The sequence below is a fragment of the Pan paniscus genome, chromosome 1 (genome assembly GCF_029289425.2).
Source record: "Pan paniscus chromosome 1, NHGRI_mPanPan1-v2.0_pri, whole genome shotgun sequence".
NCBI classification, from domain to species: domain Eukaryota; kingdom Metazoa; phylum Chordata; class Mammalia; order Primates; family Hominidae; genus Pan; species Pan paniscus.
In genome coordinates, this window is record NC_073249.2 from 46,201,784 (window position 1) to 46,220,774 (window position 18,991).

The 18,991-nt window shown below is 54.5% G+C and overlaps 2 protein-coding genes and 1 long non-coding RNA gene across 9 annotated transcripts in view; 1 reads left to right on the forward strand and 2 right to left on the reverse strand.

Moving 5' to 3' along the window:
• Positions 1–8,000, reverse strand: part of LOC134729670 (uncharacterized) — a 123,147-nt gene extending 115,147 nt beyond the window's left edge. Inside the window, exon 1 of the long non-coding RNA XR_010110964.1 lies at positions 7,870–8,000. This is a non-coding gene — a long non-coding RNA (uncharacterized LOC134729670). The remainder of the gene's footprint in view (positions 1–7,869) is intronic.
• MYBPH (myosin binding protein H) lies at positions 494–8,529 on the forward strand. 4 transcript variants are annotated; one of them, XM_034944000.3, is made up of 11 exons: positions 494–763; positions 853–987; positions 1,717–1,884; positions 4,274–4,362; positions 4,736–4,931; positions 5,114–5,253; positions 5,864–6,023; positions 6,943–7,079; positions 7,240–7,426; positions 7,658–7,708; positions 8,249–8,529. In XM_034944000.3, exons 1-10 carry the CDS (start codon positions 559–561, stop codon positions 7,672–7,674), a joined length of 1,434 nt encoding a protein of 477 aa, XP_034799891.1. In that variant the 5' UTR covers positions 494–558; the 3' UTR covers positions 7,675–7,708; positions 8,249–8,529. The 4 variants fall into 4 exon arrangements, 3 of the variants coding, with proteins under 3 accessions (XP_034799891.1, XP_034799888.1, XP_063456733.1); XR_010110951.1 differs by having other exon boundaries at positions 506–763; positions 7,658–8,147; XM_034943997.3 differs by having other exon boundaries at positions 506–763; positions 7,883–8,529.
• A 405-nt stretch (positions 8,530–8,934) lies between these two features.
• Positions 8,935–18,991, reverse strand: part of ADORA1 (adenosine A1 receptor) — a 39,585-nt gene continuing 29,528 nt past the window's right edge. For all 4 annotated transcript variants that reach the window (XM_034944041.3, XM_055109491.2, XM_034944046.3 and 1 more), the window contains one exon: positions 8,935–11,078. In XM_034944041.3, coding sequence (XP_034799932.1) covers positions 10,439–11,078 — 640 coding nt within the window. In that variant the 3' untranslated portion in view covers positions 8,935–10,438. The remainder of the gene's footprint in view (positions 11,079–18,991) is intronic.

Below are 18,991 nucleotides of genomic sequence, written 5' to 3' on the forward strand. Positions count from 1 at the left end.
AGGCGAGAGTCCCTGGGAACTGTGGGAGCCCAGGGAATGTGGACCCCAGAGGCAAAGCTGGGAGCGCTCGCAAGGAAGATTGTCCCAAACTGTCAGGGCCCCAGCACCCAGTCTGAGAAGCTCTGGGAACAAGTGGCCCCGTAGACGCCAGACACACAGAGCCTGAGCTGGGCTCATTCTCCAGATAGAAGTTCTTCCTCCTATTGCCCTGACACCTGGCACGCGGCCTGCTCGATGTCCCATCTCACCCATCTGCGCCCTCCCCTAGCTGGGCACCAGCACCCTGGCTGTTGAAGGCCAGTCGGGGTGATGGATGAGGGAGTGACTCCTCAAGGGGCCCTTGTGATTCCTCCCCCAGAGCTATTCCTGGCCTGGGCGCCTCTCCACCCTCCAGTCCTCCTGCCTGACCTGACCCCACAGCTGGGAATCGTTTGCTGGGGGTGGGGCAGCCCCTGACTATATAAGCCTGGACCTAGGTGTCCCAGGCACCCTAGAGGCCCAGGCCCCCCAACGGCTGACCCCTGCACACTCCAGCCTGGCCCCCCAGCCAGTCCAGCAATGATGGAAAAAAACGCCTCCGAGGGCCCTGCCTGCAGTCCAGAGGAGACCGCATCTGAATTTGCCAAGGTGCCCACAGCAGAGCCTCCCGGAGAAGTGGCAGTATCAGAGTCCACCAGAGAAGAGCAGGTGCCCAAGCCGCAGGCCCCTGCCCCACAGGCCCCTACAGCCTCCACAGCCACTAAGCCTGCACCCCCAAGTGAAGGTGACTGAAGGTGGGGCAGGGGGAGGAGGGAGGCAGGCATGTCACGGGTGGAGGGGAGCTCTTGGCCATGAACCTCTTCATCTCCCCAGATGTCCCCAGTGCCCCACTGCTGCTGACCCTGGAGGATGTGAGCAGCAGCTCTGTGACTGTGAGCTGGGAGCCCCCAGAGAGGCTGGGGAGGCTGGGCCTCCAGGGCTATGTGCTGGAGCTCTGCAGAGAGGGAGGTGAGTGCTGGGCTAAGTCTTGCATACACCCAGGGGAAGTTGTCATGGAGGGCTGCAGGGACAAGTGCACAGGCCCTGTGGTTGGTCAGTCTGGGAGAGATACAGAAGGAGGGGATGCGAGCAGTGGGCTCCTCAACCCACCCACATGCCCTTTCTTGCTCCACCAGCAGGAGAGCAAGAAAGGGTAGGTGGGTGGGTTGAGGGGCTCCCTTGTCCTCAGCTCCAAGGAGCTTCTGAGTAAGGGAAGGGTAAGGGGACACTGGGTTCTCCTTTGGTGAGAAGGGAAGGAAGTGCTAAGTCTCAGAGGACCCCGAACTGTAGGAAGTGGAGAGGGAGGAGCTGGAGAGGGGAATGTTAGCGTAAGAGACAGTGAGGAGAAAGCAGGAATGGGGTGGGGGTGTGGGGGCCACATCCCTGCTGCCACTGTCCCCCTCCATGGCCCAAGTCCAGCCTGGCCTCTGCCTCTGCCCCTACCTTGCTGTGTGACTTTGCAAATGTGTCCAACCCTCTCTGGGCTTCAACAACCTCATCTCTGGCCACAGTTTCAGGGCTCTAACATCAGGTGTCTTTGATGCCATTTGACATGAAGTCAGGGAAGGCAAACAAGGGGAAAATGAGGCCCAGAGAGGGAGGCTGATTTCCCCAGATCACCAGCAGGAAAAGAAGCCCCATGGAGAGGGGCGCCTGTGGGCACATTGCAAAGACCTCACACTCTCTCCATCCCCTCAGGCTCGGAGTGGGTGCCTGCGAGTGCCCGGCCCATGATGGTGACCCAGCAGACTGTGCGGAACCTGGCTCTGGGAGACAAGTTCCTCCTGCGTGTGTCTGCAGTGAGTTCTGCAGGGGCTGGCCCGCCGGCTATGCTGGACCAGCCCATCCACATCCGAGAGAACATTGGTAAAGCCCATCCTGGCCTTCAGCTCCCCAGCCCTTCCCAAACACCTTATCTAATGGAGAAACTGAGGCCAGCAGGTAGAGGGAACCAGGCAGTCATTTCCCCCGTCCCACGCTCACATGCACAAGCCACACGCTATCACCATCTTGCCTTAAGAAAGTTCCAGGTTCCTCAGCAGTAAGGGGCCTCTGGAGGTCTAAGAAGCCATTTCCCTGAGTGGTCCAGCCCCCACGCCTTGAGAAAGGGGCTCAGAAACAAAAGGTCAAGTTCCCTGGGTCACCTGCTCAATGCTAAGAGTCCATCTGTTCTTTCTCCCATCTAATCTCAATCTCTCCAGTGGCCATAAATGCTCATTTTCTGCCCATTTCCTGTGGCCTGGGTTCCAGATTCTCTCAAAGGTCTTGAAACAGAGAGAAGGCCCTGCTTGCCCCTTGTTCCACCATGGCCCTAGTGGAAAGAAAAAGAGGGTCTGCAAAAGGCCCATGAAGACTTCTCCATTGCAGAGGGCATACCTCACTGGGGCCCCGCAGGCCAACTGCCATCCCCATTGCTAATATTTCTATTTGCAAGGTGCATTAGCCTCAATCCTCCCCTCGCTCCCCTCCCAGAGCTGCTCGGGTTTCAGTCTGTTAATGACAGTGAGTCATTTGGTCTGATCTGAGGTCTCTGGGGACAGCACAGTCCCCCAGGGTGAGGAGAGACACAGGCAGGCAGGTGGCCTGAGGCCTTCTCCACCTTCCTTCTTGCTCCTCCACTAGGGGATGGATGATTTCTGGTAGCTCTAGACAAGGCCTCCAGAAGGAGAGGGGATCCACAGGAGGGGTCAAGTCTGGATTCGAAAGGAAATGCTCAGCTCTGAGGCCTGAGAGACATGGGAACCATGGGGTTAGGGAGCTTAGATTCATAGATTATCAAGGCCCAAGGAGATCCCAAGGAGCCCAGGGCATCCCTTGAGGTCACCCAGCCTTTTATTGGCAGTCCCAGAGTCTGATGCCTACACAGGACCACTCATGTCCCACTGCACTGCAGAGCATCTTCTCTGGTGGCACCCAAAACCCAAGCCTCCCAAACCTAATTCTCAGCCTTTGGCTCTAGGTGAGATGTGGCCCCACCAGGCAGCTGCATTATGGCCGTGTCGACCCTAGTCCTGGAGGTGCCAGGAAGGCCTCTTGGTTGGGACGGTGCTGGGCCTTCCCCAGGGAACCAGGGAGCTCAGACTCTGAGAGGCCCCTGAGGCCCAGCATTGATGGACCCAGCCAGACTCAGCACCCACTTCTCCATTCAAATTCCTCTGGCAGGAGAGAAGGGGATTTCCTGGAGAGAAGAGGGAGAGGAGGCTGTGAACAAGTGGGGAACAGCCAGGCTTATCACAGGGCAGAGTGGGGACCCTGTCCAGGATCCTTGGCTGCTCAGCTGTCTCTCCTTGGCCACCTGGAGCTGCCAAGCATTCTTGACCCCCTGCAGCTGTCCCTAGAGCATTCCATGCCTGAGCTCCCAGATCCAAGTGCCCACTCAGCTAATCCTCAGAGACACCGTGTTCCTTCTCACTGTCTCGTCCTCCTCCGCCCTGCATGCCACCAACCAACTGCTGCCACCTGTTTGCTGCTGAGAAGCCTCAGTCATGGACCCAGCACCCACCCCAGGGGACAGGGATGGTGGCCACTGCAGCTTCCCTTAGAATGCCCAGGGGCTTCAGTGGTTGCCCCTGACCAGATGAGGGTCAGAATGTCATTCCTTAGCATAGCAGGCAGCTGAAATAGGACTTCAAGAAGGACTTCCCGGCTCTGAGACTAACAGATTATGGGAGGGTGACAGAGGAAGAAGGGGGGATACCCGCCCTGGCTTCACTTGGGAAGAGAAAGATCCTAAACCATTCAATAGGGCCTGGAGACAGAGGAATGGACAAACAGGGTTTCATAAAGGCTTCTCTGAAAGTCCTGGGCTTGTGGAGAGCTGGGGATATTAGAGCAGGAAGACCGCAGTGGCCTCCCCTTCCTAGAAGTGCAGCCTGACAGGTGCAGCACCTGCTCCCCAGCAGGGGGAGACAGAGAGTCAGCTGGGGCCCATCTGGTGCTTGGGAATGCCTGGGCTGCAGGACAAATCCCATCCTGGCAGAGTCGAGGCGCCAAGGGAGTGCCCAGGATGCTTACCAGTTCACACCATGGAGGCGCTGACCTCCTGAAACCTCCTGCTCCCTTAAGGGATTTGGGCCCCTAGACCTCAGGAGTGAGAGCTTCACCCTTCCTGCAAGGAGGGACCCCATGGCAGCCAGGCACACCCAGGACCCTCCTCCCAGCCAGCATCCCTCACCAGCTGTCCCCTGCCCCATCTCAGAAACCCCAATCAGCCACCCCACTGCACTGCTAAGCCCAGACTCTTGCTTTGATCCAGAGGCCCCCAAGATCCGTGTCCCCCGCCACCTCCGTCAGACCTACATCCGCCAGGTGGGAGAGACGGTCAACCTGCAAATCCCCTTCCAGGTGGGTATTACCCCCACCAAGGGTAACAGCCTGGGTGGGAACCAGGGCCCCCATTTAAGGGGAGCCTGGGAGATGGCAGGATCTCCAAGGGTCCAGCTGAGACCCAGCGAGACGGCCTCATCCTTCCGCAATCATGCACATGACTCATTGGTGATTCTCAGCCTGTGGATGGGCAGGTGGGCCCCCAGAGCGGGCTGGACACCTGGAAGATGTGGCTGTGGGCAGCACCTGTGGCTCCAGCCTCTGCTGCCCCTCCTGAGAAGGGCCAGTGGGACAGGCTTCCCCGAGAACAGCTCCAGAGACTCCTGGAGTTAAGGGGGTGTGGGGACTCTGGCACCTCCCTACACTCACCCTGGGGGCTCCTCCCTGCCAGGGGAAGCCTAAGCCTCAGGCCACATGGACCCACAACGGCCATGCCCTGGACAGCCAGCGGGTGAGCATGCGCACCGGGGACCAGGACTCCATCCTCTTCATTCGCTCGGCCCAGCGCTCCGACTCTGGCCGCTACGAGCTCACTGTGCGCGTGGAAGACCTGGAGGCCAAGGCAGTCATTGACATCCTGGTGATTGGTATGGAGCCAGGGGAACAGTGCTGTCTCATGGGGGACCTGGAGCCCCCGACCTCCTATCCCAGAGCTGATGGCTGATGGGAGCAGGCCAAGGGAGTGTGGCAGGAGCCAAATTTTGGGTGTGGGGGCTCTGTGGCCAGCCTGGCCCTCACACTCACTTCCTCTCACACTCTGGGCCTACAGAGAAACCTGGACCCCCCAGCAGCATCAGGCTCCTGGACGTCTGGGGCTGCAATGCTGCTCTTCAGTGGACGCCACCCCAGGACACAGGCAACACAGAGCTCCTGGGCTACATGGTGCAGAAGGCAGACAAAAAGACAGGGGTGAGGCTGGCTGAGGCAAAGTGGGGTCGGGGTACGAAGTGGTCAAGGTGGTGGGGAAGGCCCATCCCACTGAGTCTAGGGACCGAGTCTAGGGATCGAGTTCTGGTCTGCCCACTGCTAACCTGACTCCCTAGGAGGCCCTTAGCAAGACTCTTCCTCTCTGGACCTCAGATGCCTCCTGAAGACTGTGAAGAGGGCTGGCCCGGGCTGTCTGAAGCCTTTGAAGTTCTGGAGCCATGCTTCTCAAATCTTAATGTCCACATGAGTCACCTGGGGAGCTTGCTAAGAGGCAGAGTCTGACTCAGTAGGTCCAGGGTGGGGGCTGAGGGCCTGCATTTCTAAGACGTTTCCAGGTGATGCTGAAGTTGCACATCCATGGGCCACACTTTGCACACAAAGGCTCTAGGATTCTCTGAGGACCCTACAGAGGTCACCTGAGTGACCCAGGGGCCCCTTCTTCCAATTCAATGTCCCTGAGGCCCAAAGCTGGGTGGTTCAGCATCCTAAGGTTGGGGGCATGGAATGAGTTCCTGTGAGGAAAGAGCTCCAGGGTAAGCAGGGAGGGTGAGGACAGGGGTGAGAAATGAGGGTGACACCCGGGGCCCTGCAGCAATGGTTCACAGTGCTGGAGCGCTACCACCCAACCACCTGCACCATCTCTGACCTCATCATCGGCAACTCGTACTCCTTCCGGGTCTTCTCAGAAAACCTGTGTGGACTCAGCACCTCGGCCACCGTCACCAAGGAGCTCGCCCACATCCAGAAGGCAGGTGGGTATGGGCCCGGAGCTGGCTGTGCTAACTCTCTCCCTGTCTCTGCTTCTTCCTCCGCGTCTCTGCACCCCTCTCTCTGGGTTTCTCCTGGGCGTCTGCCCCTGGAACACTTGCTGTCCCCTCACTCCACAGCTATGCATACACACACATGGAGTGGCTGCAAAGTAGTGAATGTGGTTGGCTGATTTTAACAAACACATCAGAGCAAATCCACACAACTGAAAGATGCCCCTTGGGAGGCTGTGTGCTTATTCCAAAGAGGTGTGTGGCTGCCAGCATCACAGCAGCCGCCGAGTCTCAGGCAGTGAGTGTCCGAAGGGAATCTAAAGGGTGACCTGCGCATGGCTGGGTAGTGTGCTAAAAGGGGTGAGTTTGCTAAAACAAGCCTCCCAACCCTAATACATACCACATAGATGGACAAGAGAGATAGGAGTATTTACTGTCTCCATACAGGCACCTGACCCTCTTGCGTCAAATGTTAAACCCCGGGCCCTTTTCCCTGTCCCTTGTGTGCCCCAAGGCCCTCTCCGACCCACAGTCTGTGTGGGTTCCAGAAGGCAAACTTTTTTTAACACTAGCCTGAACTGCACAGAATTAGGAAGAAATTTTTGTTTAAAAAAAGAAAGCCAGTCAAGTCTCCAACGACAAACCCAAAGGAAACGTGGCACCTCTGAGTTGCTAGCATCCATCTTCTGCCAAGATGCTCTTATCTCTGGTTTTTCCACCTTCTCATCTCTACTCATCACCCTGACCCACCCAGCTACAGTCTCAGCTTTCTCTGCCTCTTTGAGATTGTCCAAGTTCCTGCAAATAAGCCACGACTTGCTATCCATAGATCTTGAATCATAGTCAGTCCTAACAGGTCTCCTTCACTCCTGTAAGCTCAGATGCACCCGACTTTCTCCCCTGAACCCAGATATTGCTGCCAAACCTAAAGGGTTTATTGAGCGAGACTTCTCAGAAGCCCCCTCATTCACCCAGCCCCTGGCTGACCACACCTCCACCCCTGGCTACAGCACCCAGTTGTTCTGCAGTGTCCGAGCTTCACCCAAGGTGAGGGGCCAGGCCCTGTTGTGCCCTGGGCTGGTGGGGGCAGGTGGGGACAGCAGGGCTGAGGAATCCTCCGGGCGTCCACACCTAAGCCTGGGGATAGCTGTTGAGAGCCCCGCCCCAGTCCATACCTCCCCAGCTCTCTTCTGACCACGTCTCCCAGCCCAAGATCATCTGGATGAAAAACAAGATGGAGATCCAGGGCAACCCCAAATACCGCGCCCTCTCTGAGCAAGGCGTCTGCACCCTAGAGATCCGGAAACCCAGCCCCTTTGACTCTGGGGTCTACACCTGCAAGGCCATAAATGTGCTGGGGGAGGCATCTGTGGACTGCCGGCTGGAGGTCAAAGGTGAGAGTTTGAGGATGGGAGAACAGGAGTAAGCACCTCTCTGGAACTGGACTAGAGGCAGCAGACAGCTTAAAATCAAGGCCGAAGAGAAGGGGTGGTAAGACTGGGGTCAGGCTGTGCTGATTACTTTCCAAGCGGGAGGGTGGACAGGTGTAGAAGAGGGTGTATAACCGTGAACTTTGCCAGTTCCCCGCCACTTCCCCCAAGCTCTAACTGCAGCATCTCTTCCAGCCTCAGCCACACACTGAAGAGTCACGGGAGGAGGCTGTGATGAGGAGCCAGGTAAATGGCCTGACCTACCCACTCTGTTACCTCTGCGGGCAGCACGGAAGCAGAGAGGAGGCCAGGAGCAGGGGGTTGGGGTGAGAAGGGAAGGTGGTGGTCAGCTCTGTGGACACAGACTTGTGGACACAAGCAACTAGCACGCATGTCCAGAGACTCACAGTGATGTTGCAGGGCCAGGCGATGCCGGTGTCTCCTGGAAGGGGGGTGATTCCGTGGACCGCCATACAACCAGAGTCTACTCCCAGCTCTGAGTGATCTTCAGCAAGGGTGTTCTCTTTGGACACATTCTCTCATCCGAAAACTGGGGATAACAACCTTTCCTTGCCTTCCTTCCCCTGGTGGTTCTGAGGCTCTGCATAAGTACGGAACGGAAGTATCTAGAACTGCAGTGGGCAGAGCTCAGACCTGGGCATTGCACCTGAGGGAGGGAGGCCTGGTGAGGAAGAGGATGCTGCTCCCCCTCCCCACTCTGCACCTCTCTGGCCTGCAGCCGAGCTCTGCTCACACCAGGGGCTCAGGAAGCATGTCCTCCTCCAGGTGCTGCAGGCCTGAGGGGCCAGGTCCACCAGGCCTACAGTCAAACTCCAGAGATGCCCAAGACCCCTGCTTCCATAGCGACGGCTGATGGAACCGCCCCTGGTACCTGCTGGCCTCCCTTCCCCAGAGGCTGGTGTCCAGAACTCAGGAATGGGCCTGGTAGGCCCCAGGCCAGACTAACTTGGCTCAAGGGGTGCTGGAAGGCGCAGAGATTGGAGTGCCCTGCGGAGTTGCACACTGGGTGGGAAGCACTCAAATAAAGATGCGTGGTGTTAACAGTGCGGGGCCTCTGTGCCAGTGAGCGACATCATCTGGGGGAGGCGCTGTGTCACGATGAGGGGGGGTGTCTGAATGTTTCACCATGAGGGGGTCTCCAGATATGTCACCAAGAGGAAGATGCCAATGGGAGAGGTCTCAGGATGTCATGGCTGGGGCAGGGAGGTAGGGGGATGGGGGGTGTTCTGGACCTGTGAGTTTTCAGGATCTCCCTTTCTGATCAGGGTTTGCTACCCCCAGTGCGTAACTATGGAAACAGACACACCCTCTCTCGAACCCTCCTTGCTCGAACGCCTCCATGTGCCCCCTCTCGCAGCTCCTCCCGGCCCCTGTCATTGCTTCCTGTCTGCTGAAGCTGTCTTATTGCCCTCAACAGTGGTGGGGATGGGCGCCCAGCAATGTGCTCTCCACAGGGTTCACAGTTTTTTATTAGTCACATGGGCCTCCCTTGGGAGCCAGGGCACACCCAATTTCCAACAGAGGGAAGGGCTTGGAAGCAAGTCCTGGAGTTGACACTCATGTTCAGAAGGTCAACTCGACGGCCACCTCCCCTCCCTCGCCCCCCGACACAGGGGCTCCAGGATCCCCCACCTCGCCCTCCCACACAGGGGCTCCAGGCTCCCCCGCCTCGCCCTCCCACACAGGGGCTCCAGGCTCCCCCACCTTGCCCCCCAACACAGGGGCTCCAGGCTTGGCAGGGCATGGGTTGGTCCTTCCCCAGATCCCTAAAGTCCTAGACCCCCGGACACCTGCAACAGAGCTTCCAAAGCCCCTGAAAACCCAGCCAGATACTAGGGGTATTGAGGGATTCACGTGACAGCAAGGCCTTCCCCCACATGCTCTCAGGGGGGTACTCTCCTCTGCCTGCTGCAGCCTGCTAAACCCACCCCAGGGGCGCCTACAGTCAACACTGAGTCCTTACAGACACTCCCTTGTCCACCCCGTTCCCAGGCAGGCAGAATGCTCCCAAGTTGGCATGTCTAGTGTTCTCCTCTCCATCAGGCCCAGAAGCAGCAGAGATGGGGCCACCTAGGACAGTCCAGGCCCGGCAACGGGCAGGCCAGTGCAGCTGGTGGCCCAGATGACAGGTAATTACACTCCAGGCTCCTCCCCGGAAAGCTCAGGGCAAGAAGGAGGGCTCAGAGCTACCACCTCGTGGCTGTTTGAGGCCAGCACCTACCGCACCAAGCTCACTCCCCAGGGCGTGGAGCCAGCACTCCAGCAAATATCAGAAATGATTACTGAACCTACCCTTTCTGCCTCTCCCACGTACAATCCTGGGCTGGCCCAGGGCAAGGAGAGCAGGCACCCTAGCACCTGGTATGGCCTGGGGTCCAGAGTCCTCAGAGGTGGGAACGGAGGCTCCTTGATTCCTGCCCCTTAGCTGCCTCTGGCCAGTCTCTCCTACAGAACAGGCCAGTGCATCCTCAACCTCTCTCCTTCCATCCGTCTCAGAGCAGATGCTCTCCTCTCCTTAAGCTTGGTCCTGGGGCTGCACCACCAACATCTAAGACAAGCAGACTCCCCTGCCTCACTGCAGAAGCCCAAGCACCTTCTCCCAGCCCAGGTGGCTCCTCTGCAGTCTCAGCCTCCCCAGGACCTGCCCAGCCCTGAAGCGCTGGACTGCTCATGGGATGGTCAGGCAGGTGGGGGCTCAGAACACTGTTGCCTCTAGACACCTGGTCCCTCCGTAGGACCCTTGCCCTCCCAGGCCTCCTGCAGGGCCCAGAGGTGTAGGGTAGTTAACTCCTAGTGGAGGGACCACACTCTGTGGGTATCTCTTCAGAGCCTCCCCCATGCCCCCGGCCAACAGCCCAGCTGGGGCAGGCTCAGGGAGACCCCTGGGACAGCAGGCATGTGAGGACTGGACTGAGACCCCACTGGATGTGGGCTGGTGGGAGCGGAAGGCGGGGTCTAGTCATCAGGCCTCTCTTCTGGGAGATCCTCGTCAATGGGAGGTGCAGGCTGGCAGCGGAAATGGTCATTCCAAATCTTAAGGAAGGTGACGCGGAACTTCTGGATGCGGAAGGCATAGACAATGGGGTTCATGGCCGAGTTGCCATGCGTGAGGAAGATGGCAATGTAGGTAAGGATGCTGGGCTTGTGGCAGGACGGGCAGAAGAGGGTGATGCAGTTGAGGATGTGCAAAGGCAGCCAGCTGAGGGCAAAGAGGAAGAGGATGAGGGCCAGTGACTTGGCGATCTTCAGCTCCTTCCCATAGTACTTCTGCGGGTCGCCGGAGGAGGCCGACACCTTCTTGTTGAGCTGCTTGCGGATTAGGTAGAAGACCTCCAGGTAGATGAGGACCATGAGGAGAAGCGGGGGCAGCACCCACACAAAGAAGTTGAAGTAGACCATGTACTCCATGCTGATGACCTTCTCGAACTCGCACTTGATCACGGGCTCCCCCATGCTGCCGTTGGCTGCCCAGGCCCGCTCCACCGCACTCAGATTGTTCCAGCCAAACATAGGGGTCAGTCCCACCACGAAGGAGAGGATCCAGCAGCCGGCTATGGCCACCGCCGCCTTCCGGGGGGTCACCACCATCTTGTACCTGGGGGAGAGGAGGGCAGAGTGTGAGGATCTGCCTCCCAGCTGCCTCGAAAGGCCCCTCTGAGGCACGCCTGGCCTCCAGGGGCCTCTAAGAGGAGCACCCTCCCCATCCAGGGCCCAGTGAGTGGGGAGGTGCATGTCTTTTGCTCGAGGGCTGAGTCTTCAGGATCTAAGATTTAGTGCTTGCCATGCATTGGCTTATTCTCCTACAGAGAGAGGAAATCCTGATTAATGACAAAAATAATAATAGAAAATCACAGAGGAGCTCCTTTATGAATTTCAAGGAAATGACCACAGTAAAAATTGCTCCCATGTGCTCAGCATGCCCCCACTGGTTATCTCATCATTGCTTCATGACAGCCTTTGTCGCGTAGGAAGTCACCGGCAGAATGAGGACTGCCCAATCGGCAGATGAGGAAACTGAGGTTCAAAGTAATCACAGGATCTGCCCAAGGCCACATGGAAGGTGGCAGTGCTGTTCCGTGCTTCCTAAAACACGTCTACACTGACCGAAACACCCAGGTGATTAACAAACCATCCCTTCTCTTGGGCCAGCAGACACAACTGTCATTTAAAAAAATCTTTCACACAACCCCCCTTCCCTTGGCCTTGTCCCATACTCCCCTGCCATGCCCCATCTCCCACCTCCATATGAACCTCCTGTTTCCCCTTCCAATCACTGTGCAGCACTTACCTCCTAAGGGCTTGATCTCAAGAACCAGCTCTGCACTCCCAAGCTAACTGGGAATGATGCTCAGGAAAGAAAACTGATATTCACTGAGCATCTACTACATGCTAGATACTTTCAGTCATTCATTCACACATTTACGCATGCATACGTGGATGCATTCATTCAGCAAGCATTTGTCGAGTGCTTTCTGTGCTAGGCATTGCTCTCTGTGCTGAGAATAAGATAAAAGATCCCTGCTTCTACATATCTCACATTTTGGGTGAAGAGACAGATAACACAAAAGCAAGAAAATAAACAAGACAACTATAGATCATGATATGTCCTTTAAAGGAAATAGGTTGAGTCAAGGGCCAGAGCTTTCTAACTTTTTTCAGGTCATGACCCACAAAGAAGATAGAAACATCTGGATGACGAGGCTGCTCGTGAGCCACAAGGGTTGGGCGTTTTCATATCTCAGGGGTTCCTACTTCCCTTTAAACCAATCTAGCCAGCAGCCATCATGGCTTCTGCCCACATACTGGCCTTGGAGACAGTGCCAAGGGCTGGGTCTCACCCAGCTCTGTGCTGAGAAGCCAGCTGAGCAGCAGCAGCTTGCCCAGTTGTTATTTTCCAATGCGGCTTCTGAAATGGATGGAGTGCCCTCCTGAGCATGTAAACAGCTCCTGAGACCCAGGAGTGTGAAGGGAGAGGCTGCCGACTGTTTCCTTCTGCCCCAGGGATGCAGAATCTGCGGCTTTCTCCTGTGTGGTGATGATGCTTAAAGTCTGTCTCGCCCCGGACAACGCTTCTCCTAGATCCTTCACCATCCATCAAAGCCCACCTGCTCTGTGAAGGCTATAGGGGTAGGAAGGGAGACAATTTGCCCAGTGGGAGGAACCAGTTGCCCCTCTCCACCCCATCTAGAAGATAAGGACTAGAAGAGACCTTTGGAATCTCATTTTCTATCCCTTCATTGTCCCAGTGAAGAAATTGAGGACTAGATGACTCCAACACCTTTGGAGCAGTTCCCCTCTCCTACTCTGTGATCATAGGATTCTTGTGTCCCAAACCACCACCACCAAGGGGCCTTGAGAGGTCACCAGTGCACTTGTGCCTCTGAAGTTTTCTTAGATACAATCCTCACTCTCTTGCTGAAATTGAAGCCCATTCCCTCCTCTGTACCCTCAGCAGAATGGCCAGGCCTGGTGCAGACACTGGGAGTGAGAAGACCCAAACTCGGGCTGCCAGTCTGCAACTTGCTAGATCAATGTCTCCTCTGTAAAAGAGACCTACTTCAGAGGGGGAGGATCAAATGAGATACTACGTGTGCAAGTACTCTGTAAACACCCGACCAGTATTCCTTTGCCTGAGCTCTTCTTACCCCTCCAAGCTCCCAGACAAATGGCCACCTGGAAAACTCCAGTATCTCTGGATGCTCAGCAAACACAGCCTAAGGGCTATTTAAACATCTTGCTCACATCTTGTTCCTGACCATCTCAATGTGTTCCCCACAGATATGGTGTCCTCTCAGATATGGTGGAAAAAGTTCTGGGCATGAGTCTACGGGGAAAGACCAAAGGAACATCGGTCATTCTGAAGGCTGAGGGATGCTGTCTCAGCAGCCACACAGCGGAGAGTGGGGCCAGATCCCCAGGTGAACCTCAGCAGGGAAAGAGAGCTGCCGCTGCAGAGAGGACGGGGCCAGGTGTCCTGCCTACCCCCACCACCCATCACATCTGCCATTTATACCACATTTATCATTTACAAATCCCTTTCTCAGTCCTGTCTCAGGTAATCATCATAACTGCTGCTGTGGTGAGCACAGCAGATAAGGGAATCCCCATTTCATAAATTAGAAGCTCCACTGGCCTGGGTCTCCTGACTCCAAGCCCAGCTCTTCTTCAGGGTGCCAGGCTGACTGTGGGTTGTTGAGATGCAGATGATTGGCAGGTTGAAAATATCCCTTGCCTAAGAGATTTAAAAGGGGAACTTCAAGACCCTGCCCAAGGAAGGCACCACCCAGAGTCAGTGGGGTGGGCTAGGTGACCTCTGGTGCTGCCGTCCAGCCTATGGATTGGGGGATCTAGCCTGGGACTGACATCAGGGCAGTGATGACCTGTGGAGAGAGGAGAGGTAGACAGTGATAGCCCTAGACAGGAGAGAGGGAGGAGACTTCTAGCTACAGAGGTGGGTCCCTCCCCTCTTCTCTCCTCACCCCTCACCCTTCTGACCACCCAGAGCCCCCGGGGTTAAAGCTTTCCTGGGGCTCCTCCAGGACCCAGTCCCAGCAGACCCTGCAGCTTAGGGTATCAGCTCTCATCTGTTTTTCTTGCTATTTTCTCCCTGGTGGGAAAGGGCTGGACCCAAGACCTTGGCTGAGGTGGGGCACACTCTCACAGGAAGGGCTGCCTCCCAAGGCCAGGAGAGAAGCTCACCTCTCCTTACGCGTGGGAAAGGAAGCAGAGGCTGCAAGTCCTGGGGCACGCATGGGGTAAGGGTGTGTGGAAGGTGCCTCTGACTCTTGGGAATGCCCCTCCCAAGTCCACAGCATCCCCGAGGGCTGTGCTGGGAGCTAAGCAGGGAGATGCTGCTCTCAGGAGTGTGCAGCTCAGGCAGGCACAAATGGGAGAGCAACAGAACAGAGATGGGAGAACACCAAGAGGGGCCCCGTCCACAGGCCAGCAGGGCAGACAGTACCTTAAAGATAGCCCTGAGGGGGTCGGGCGCGGTGGCTTACGCCTGTAATCCCGGCACTTTGGCAGGCCGAGGCGGGTGGATCACCTGAGGCTGGGAGTTCAAGACCAGCCTGGCCAACATGGTGAAACCCCATCTCTACTAAAAAAAAAATACAAAATTAGTCAGGCGTGGTGGCGCATGCTTGTAATCCCAGCTACTTGGGAGGCTGAGGTAGGAGAATTGCTTGAACCCAGGAGGCGGAGGTTGTGGTGAGCCAAGATCGCGCCATTGCACACCAGCCTAGGCAACAAGAGCGAAAATCTGTCTCAAAAAAAAAAAAAAAATAGCCCTGAGGGAACCAGGGAGAGCCCCACCTCCAGAATCTCCTTCAAAGTGCATAAAATCCCACAAGGAATGAGACGTTCCTTTGGGTTAAGAGTTGCCTTCTCTGTGGGCTATTTATTTATTTAGTTTATTGAGACAGGGGCCCCCCTATGTTGCCCAGGCTGGTCTCGAGCACCTGTGCTCAAGCAATTCTCCCACTTCGACCTCCTGAAGTTCTGGAATTACAGGTATGAGCCACCACGCCCACCTGTGTGTTATTTTTAAAAGCTGAAATAACATGAACTCCATAGTATGAATTAGTTTATTAGTCGGAACTTCTCACTGATGATGATAACATGAAAAGACTGAGTCCCCGGAGCAATGGGCTACAGAGACCCTGAGAGGGAAAGGGATCACTTGAGGAGAGAAATGGAAGAGGGTTCCCATTGAACCTCTCAGTGTTGGCAAGAGCCGGTGGCTGAACAGAAAAGGATTTCATATCATAGCTGCTGCAAGAGTGTCAGTATGGTTTAGAGGTGGAAATGAGGGAATGAAGTCTGCAAATCCTGTGTCCAAATAGGGCAGGGCAGAGAAAGCCATTGGTTCTTCCCTGGACACCCTGGCAGGGCTGCCATAGGAGGGGTGGGAGATTCTGGGGGCTAAGTGAGGAAGGAGCTTGAAAATAATAGTTATCTGATCAATAATAACAACAATAAAAATGCTGGTAAGCGCTAACATTTATTTCTATGTGCTGGGCACTGACTATTTATTTATTTATTTAAGAGATAGGCTCTCACTCTGTCTCCTAGGCTGGAGTGCAGTGGCACAATCACAGTTAACTGTGACCTCGAACTCCTGGGCTCAAGAGATCCTTCCACCTCAGCCTCCTGAGTAGCTGGGACAAGTGTGTGCCACCATGCCCAGCTATTTTTAAGTGTTTTTGTAGAGATGGGGGTCTCACTATGTTGACCAGGCTGATCTCAAACTCCAGGGCTCAAGTGATCCTCCTGCTTTGGCCTCCCAAAGTGCTGGGATTACAGGCGTGCACCACTGCGCCCAGCCCTGGGCACCGACTTTATAGACATGGTTTTACTGATACTTCAGCGCAACCCTATCACTTAGATACTACAGGTTGAGCATCCCTAATGTGAAAATCCAAAAGCCCAAATGCTCCAAAATTCAACACTACTTGAATGCCAACAAGACGCTCAAAGAAAAATGTTCATTTGAGCATTTCAGATTTCCAGATTAGGGATGCTCAACCAGCGGGTATAATGCAAATATTCCAAAATCTGAAAAAATCCAAAATTGGAAACACTTCTGGTCCCACACATTTTGGATAAGGGATACTCAACCTGTGTCATTATTCTCAATTCCTAATTGCAGTAACTGAGACTTGGAGAGATTAGAAAACATGTCCAAGGCCACTCTGCCAGGAAAAAGCAGGAAAAGAATTTCTAAGACTCCAGTATGTCCAAGTGCAAAGCCCATATTGGACCCAGCTCTGCCACTCTGGGAGATGGAGGACACGTGAGGATTGGGGGATGGAAGCTTGGAGCAGGAGAAAGGAGCCATGGCTAGGGCCCAGAAGGCAAGCCTCTCCTGCTCCAGGCAAATCTCCCTGGACTAAGTAGTTGTGAGGATACCATTGTGCCTTGCCTGGGAGCCTCACTCCTCCTGCAAAGTCTGAGCTCTTTCTGAGCCATCAGAATGACCTGTTCACATGCATGTGCTGCCTAGGTATTTAGTTGCTGTCTTGTTCTTGCTGGGGGCAATCAGGCGGTTGAGACTCACCCTTTCATTTATTAAAGGGGTATTCATTGAGCACCTATCAGGTGCCAGGTTCTAGGTGTTAGGGTTCAGGAATACAGAAGAGAACAGACTCATGAAAATATCATTCTGCAGACAGAGAAACAGGCAATAGATATGCAAACAAATAAACCAGATCATTTTAGAGAGTGAAAAGACCTACCAAGCGAAATAAGAGGATACCCCAGGAGAGAGTGAGTGGGCAGGGCAGCCTCTCTGAGGATGAGACAATGAGCCGAGAGCCAAAGGACCACCAACGAGCCAGCCAGGGAAAGATCTGGGACAGAGACTTCTAGGCAGAAGGCACCATCGGGGAGAGGTGCTGAGGCAAGAGTGGCAAGAGAGGGCTAGTATGAAGGAGCCTCAGGGGTGAAGGCCCGAGAGAGGCCGGCTCAGTCAGAGAAGAGACCTAGGGCTGAGAGGGCTGCAGCAAGTGTTCTGGGGTTTATCCTAAGTACAAGGGGAAGTCATTTTAAGCAAAGGAATAATATAATCGAATTGCTGTTTTTAACAGATAACTCAGGCTGCTGTGTGGAGAATGTGTTGCAGCAGGGAATGATGGAAGGCAAGAAAACCAGCAGGAGGCTATTTTAGCCATCCAGGCAGATGAGGGTGGGATGCTGTAGCTGGCGGCATGGGAATTGAGGAGAAGCATATGGCTTTGAGATGTATTTAGGAACAGGGCCAAAAGGACCTGCTGCTGAGTTTGGATGTTGCTATGGTTTGAATGTGTCCCCCAAAGCTCATGTGTTGGAAACTTAATCCCCAATGCAACAATGTTGAAAGGTGGGACTTTAAGAGGTAATTAGATCCTGAGAGCTCTGCCCTCTTGAATGGATTAATGCCATTAATTGCAGAAGTGGCTTCATTATCACAGGAGTGGAGTCTTTATAAAAGATGAGTTTGGCCACCTTCTTTTCTCTCTCTAGGGAGTGTGCTCTTTGTCCTTCCACCCTTCAGCCATAGGATGAGCCAGAAAAAAAGGCCCTTGTCAGATGCAGACCCTCAATCTTGGACTTCTCAGCTTCCAGAAATGTGAGCTGAGTAAACTTCTTTTCTTTATAAATTACCCAGTTTCAGGCATTCTGTTATAGCAGCACAAAATGGACTAAGACAGAAGATTGGTACCAGAAGTGGGGTTGTTGCTATAACAAATACCTGAAAATGTGGAAGCAGCTTTAGAACTGGGTAACAGGTATAGGCCGGAAGAGTTTGGAGGAGCAGGCTAAAAAATGCCCAGACTGCCGTAAATGGAGCATTAAGGGTAATTCTGGTGAAAGCTCAGAAGACAAGAGCTGTAGGGAGCAACTGAATCTTTTAAGGGATGATTTGAATGGTCGTGATCAGAATGCTAGCAGAAAATTTGGGCAGTAAAGAATTTTGGATGAGGTCTCAGATGGAAACAAGAAACAAGATATTGAAAACTGGAGTAAAGGTCATCCTTGTTATATAGTTGTAAAGAACTTGGTGGAATTGTGTCTGTGTCCCAGGACTTTGTGGAAGGCAGAACTTTAGAGCAACTAACTGGGATATCTAGCAGAAGAAATATCCAAACAACAAAACATTCAAGGTGCTATATGGTTTCTTTTTGCCATTTATAGCAAAGTGAAGGAAGACAGGGATGATTTAAAAATGAAACTTATCATTGAAAGGGAAGCAGAATGGAAAGATTTGGAAAACTCTCAGCCTGGCCATGTAAAGAATTAAAAAGTGTGTTCAGGAGAGAATACTAAGGATGTGGCCAAAACACCATTTGCTAAAGAGAATAATATGGATAGAAGGAAGCCAGGTTCTATTCATCAGGATGATGGGAGAATGACTACACAGGTATTTCAGAGATCTTCAAGGCAGCTGAGGACCTTTAGAGCAAGGTTTCCAGAGACACCAGGCAGGACCTCGGCGTTTGCTGCCCAGGGCCACCTCAGGCCTCTGCTGCCCAGGGCCACCTCAGGACTCTGCTCCTTGGCAGCCCCAGCCATGGCTCAAGCAGGCCCAGATGTAGCTTGTGCTGCTGCTCCAGAGAGCACAAGTGGTAGGTAGGTCTTGGCAGTGTCCACAAGGTGCTGATTCTGCAGGTGCACAGAGTGTGGAAGCCATGGGGTCATGCCAGCCTCCAATTAGATTTCAAAGGATATCATGGACAGCCTGGAAGCACAGGCAGAAACTTGTCACAGGGACAGAGCCACCACAGAGATCCCTCACCAGGGCAATGCCTCCTGGAGCCATGGGAGTGAGGCCACTGCCCAGACGCCAGCACTGTAGGACCACCAGCATGCAACTCCAGTATGGGAGAGCTGCAGGCATGAGACTCCAATCCACGAGAGCTGCTTCATGGGCTGAGCCCAGTAGAGCCAATATGTCCAGGAGGTGGTACATGGAGTAAAAGGCTATTCTGGAATCTTAAGATTTAATGTTGTCTGGCTTGTTGGGGTTTG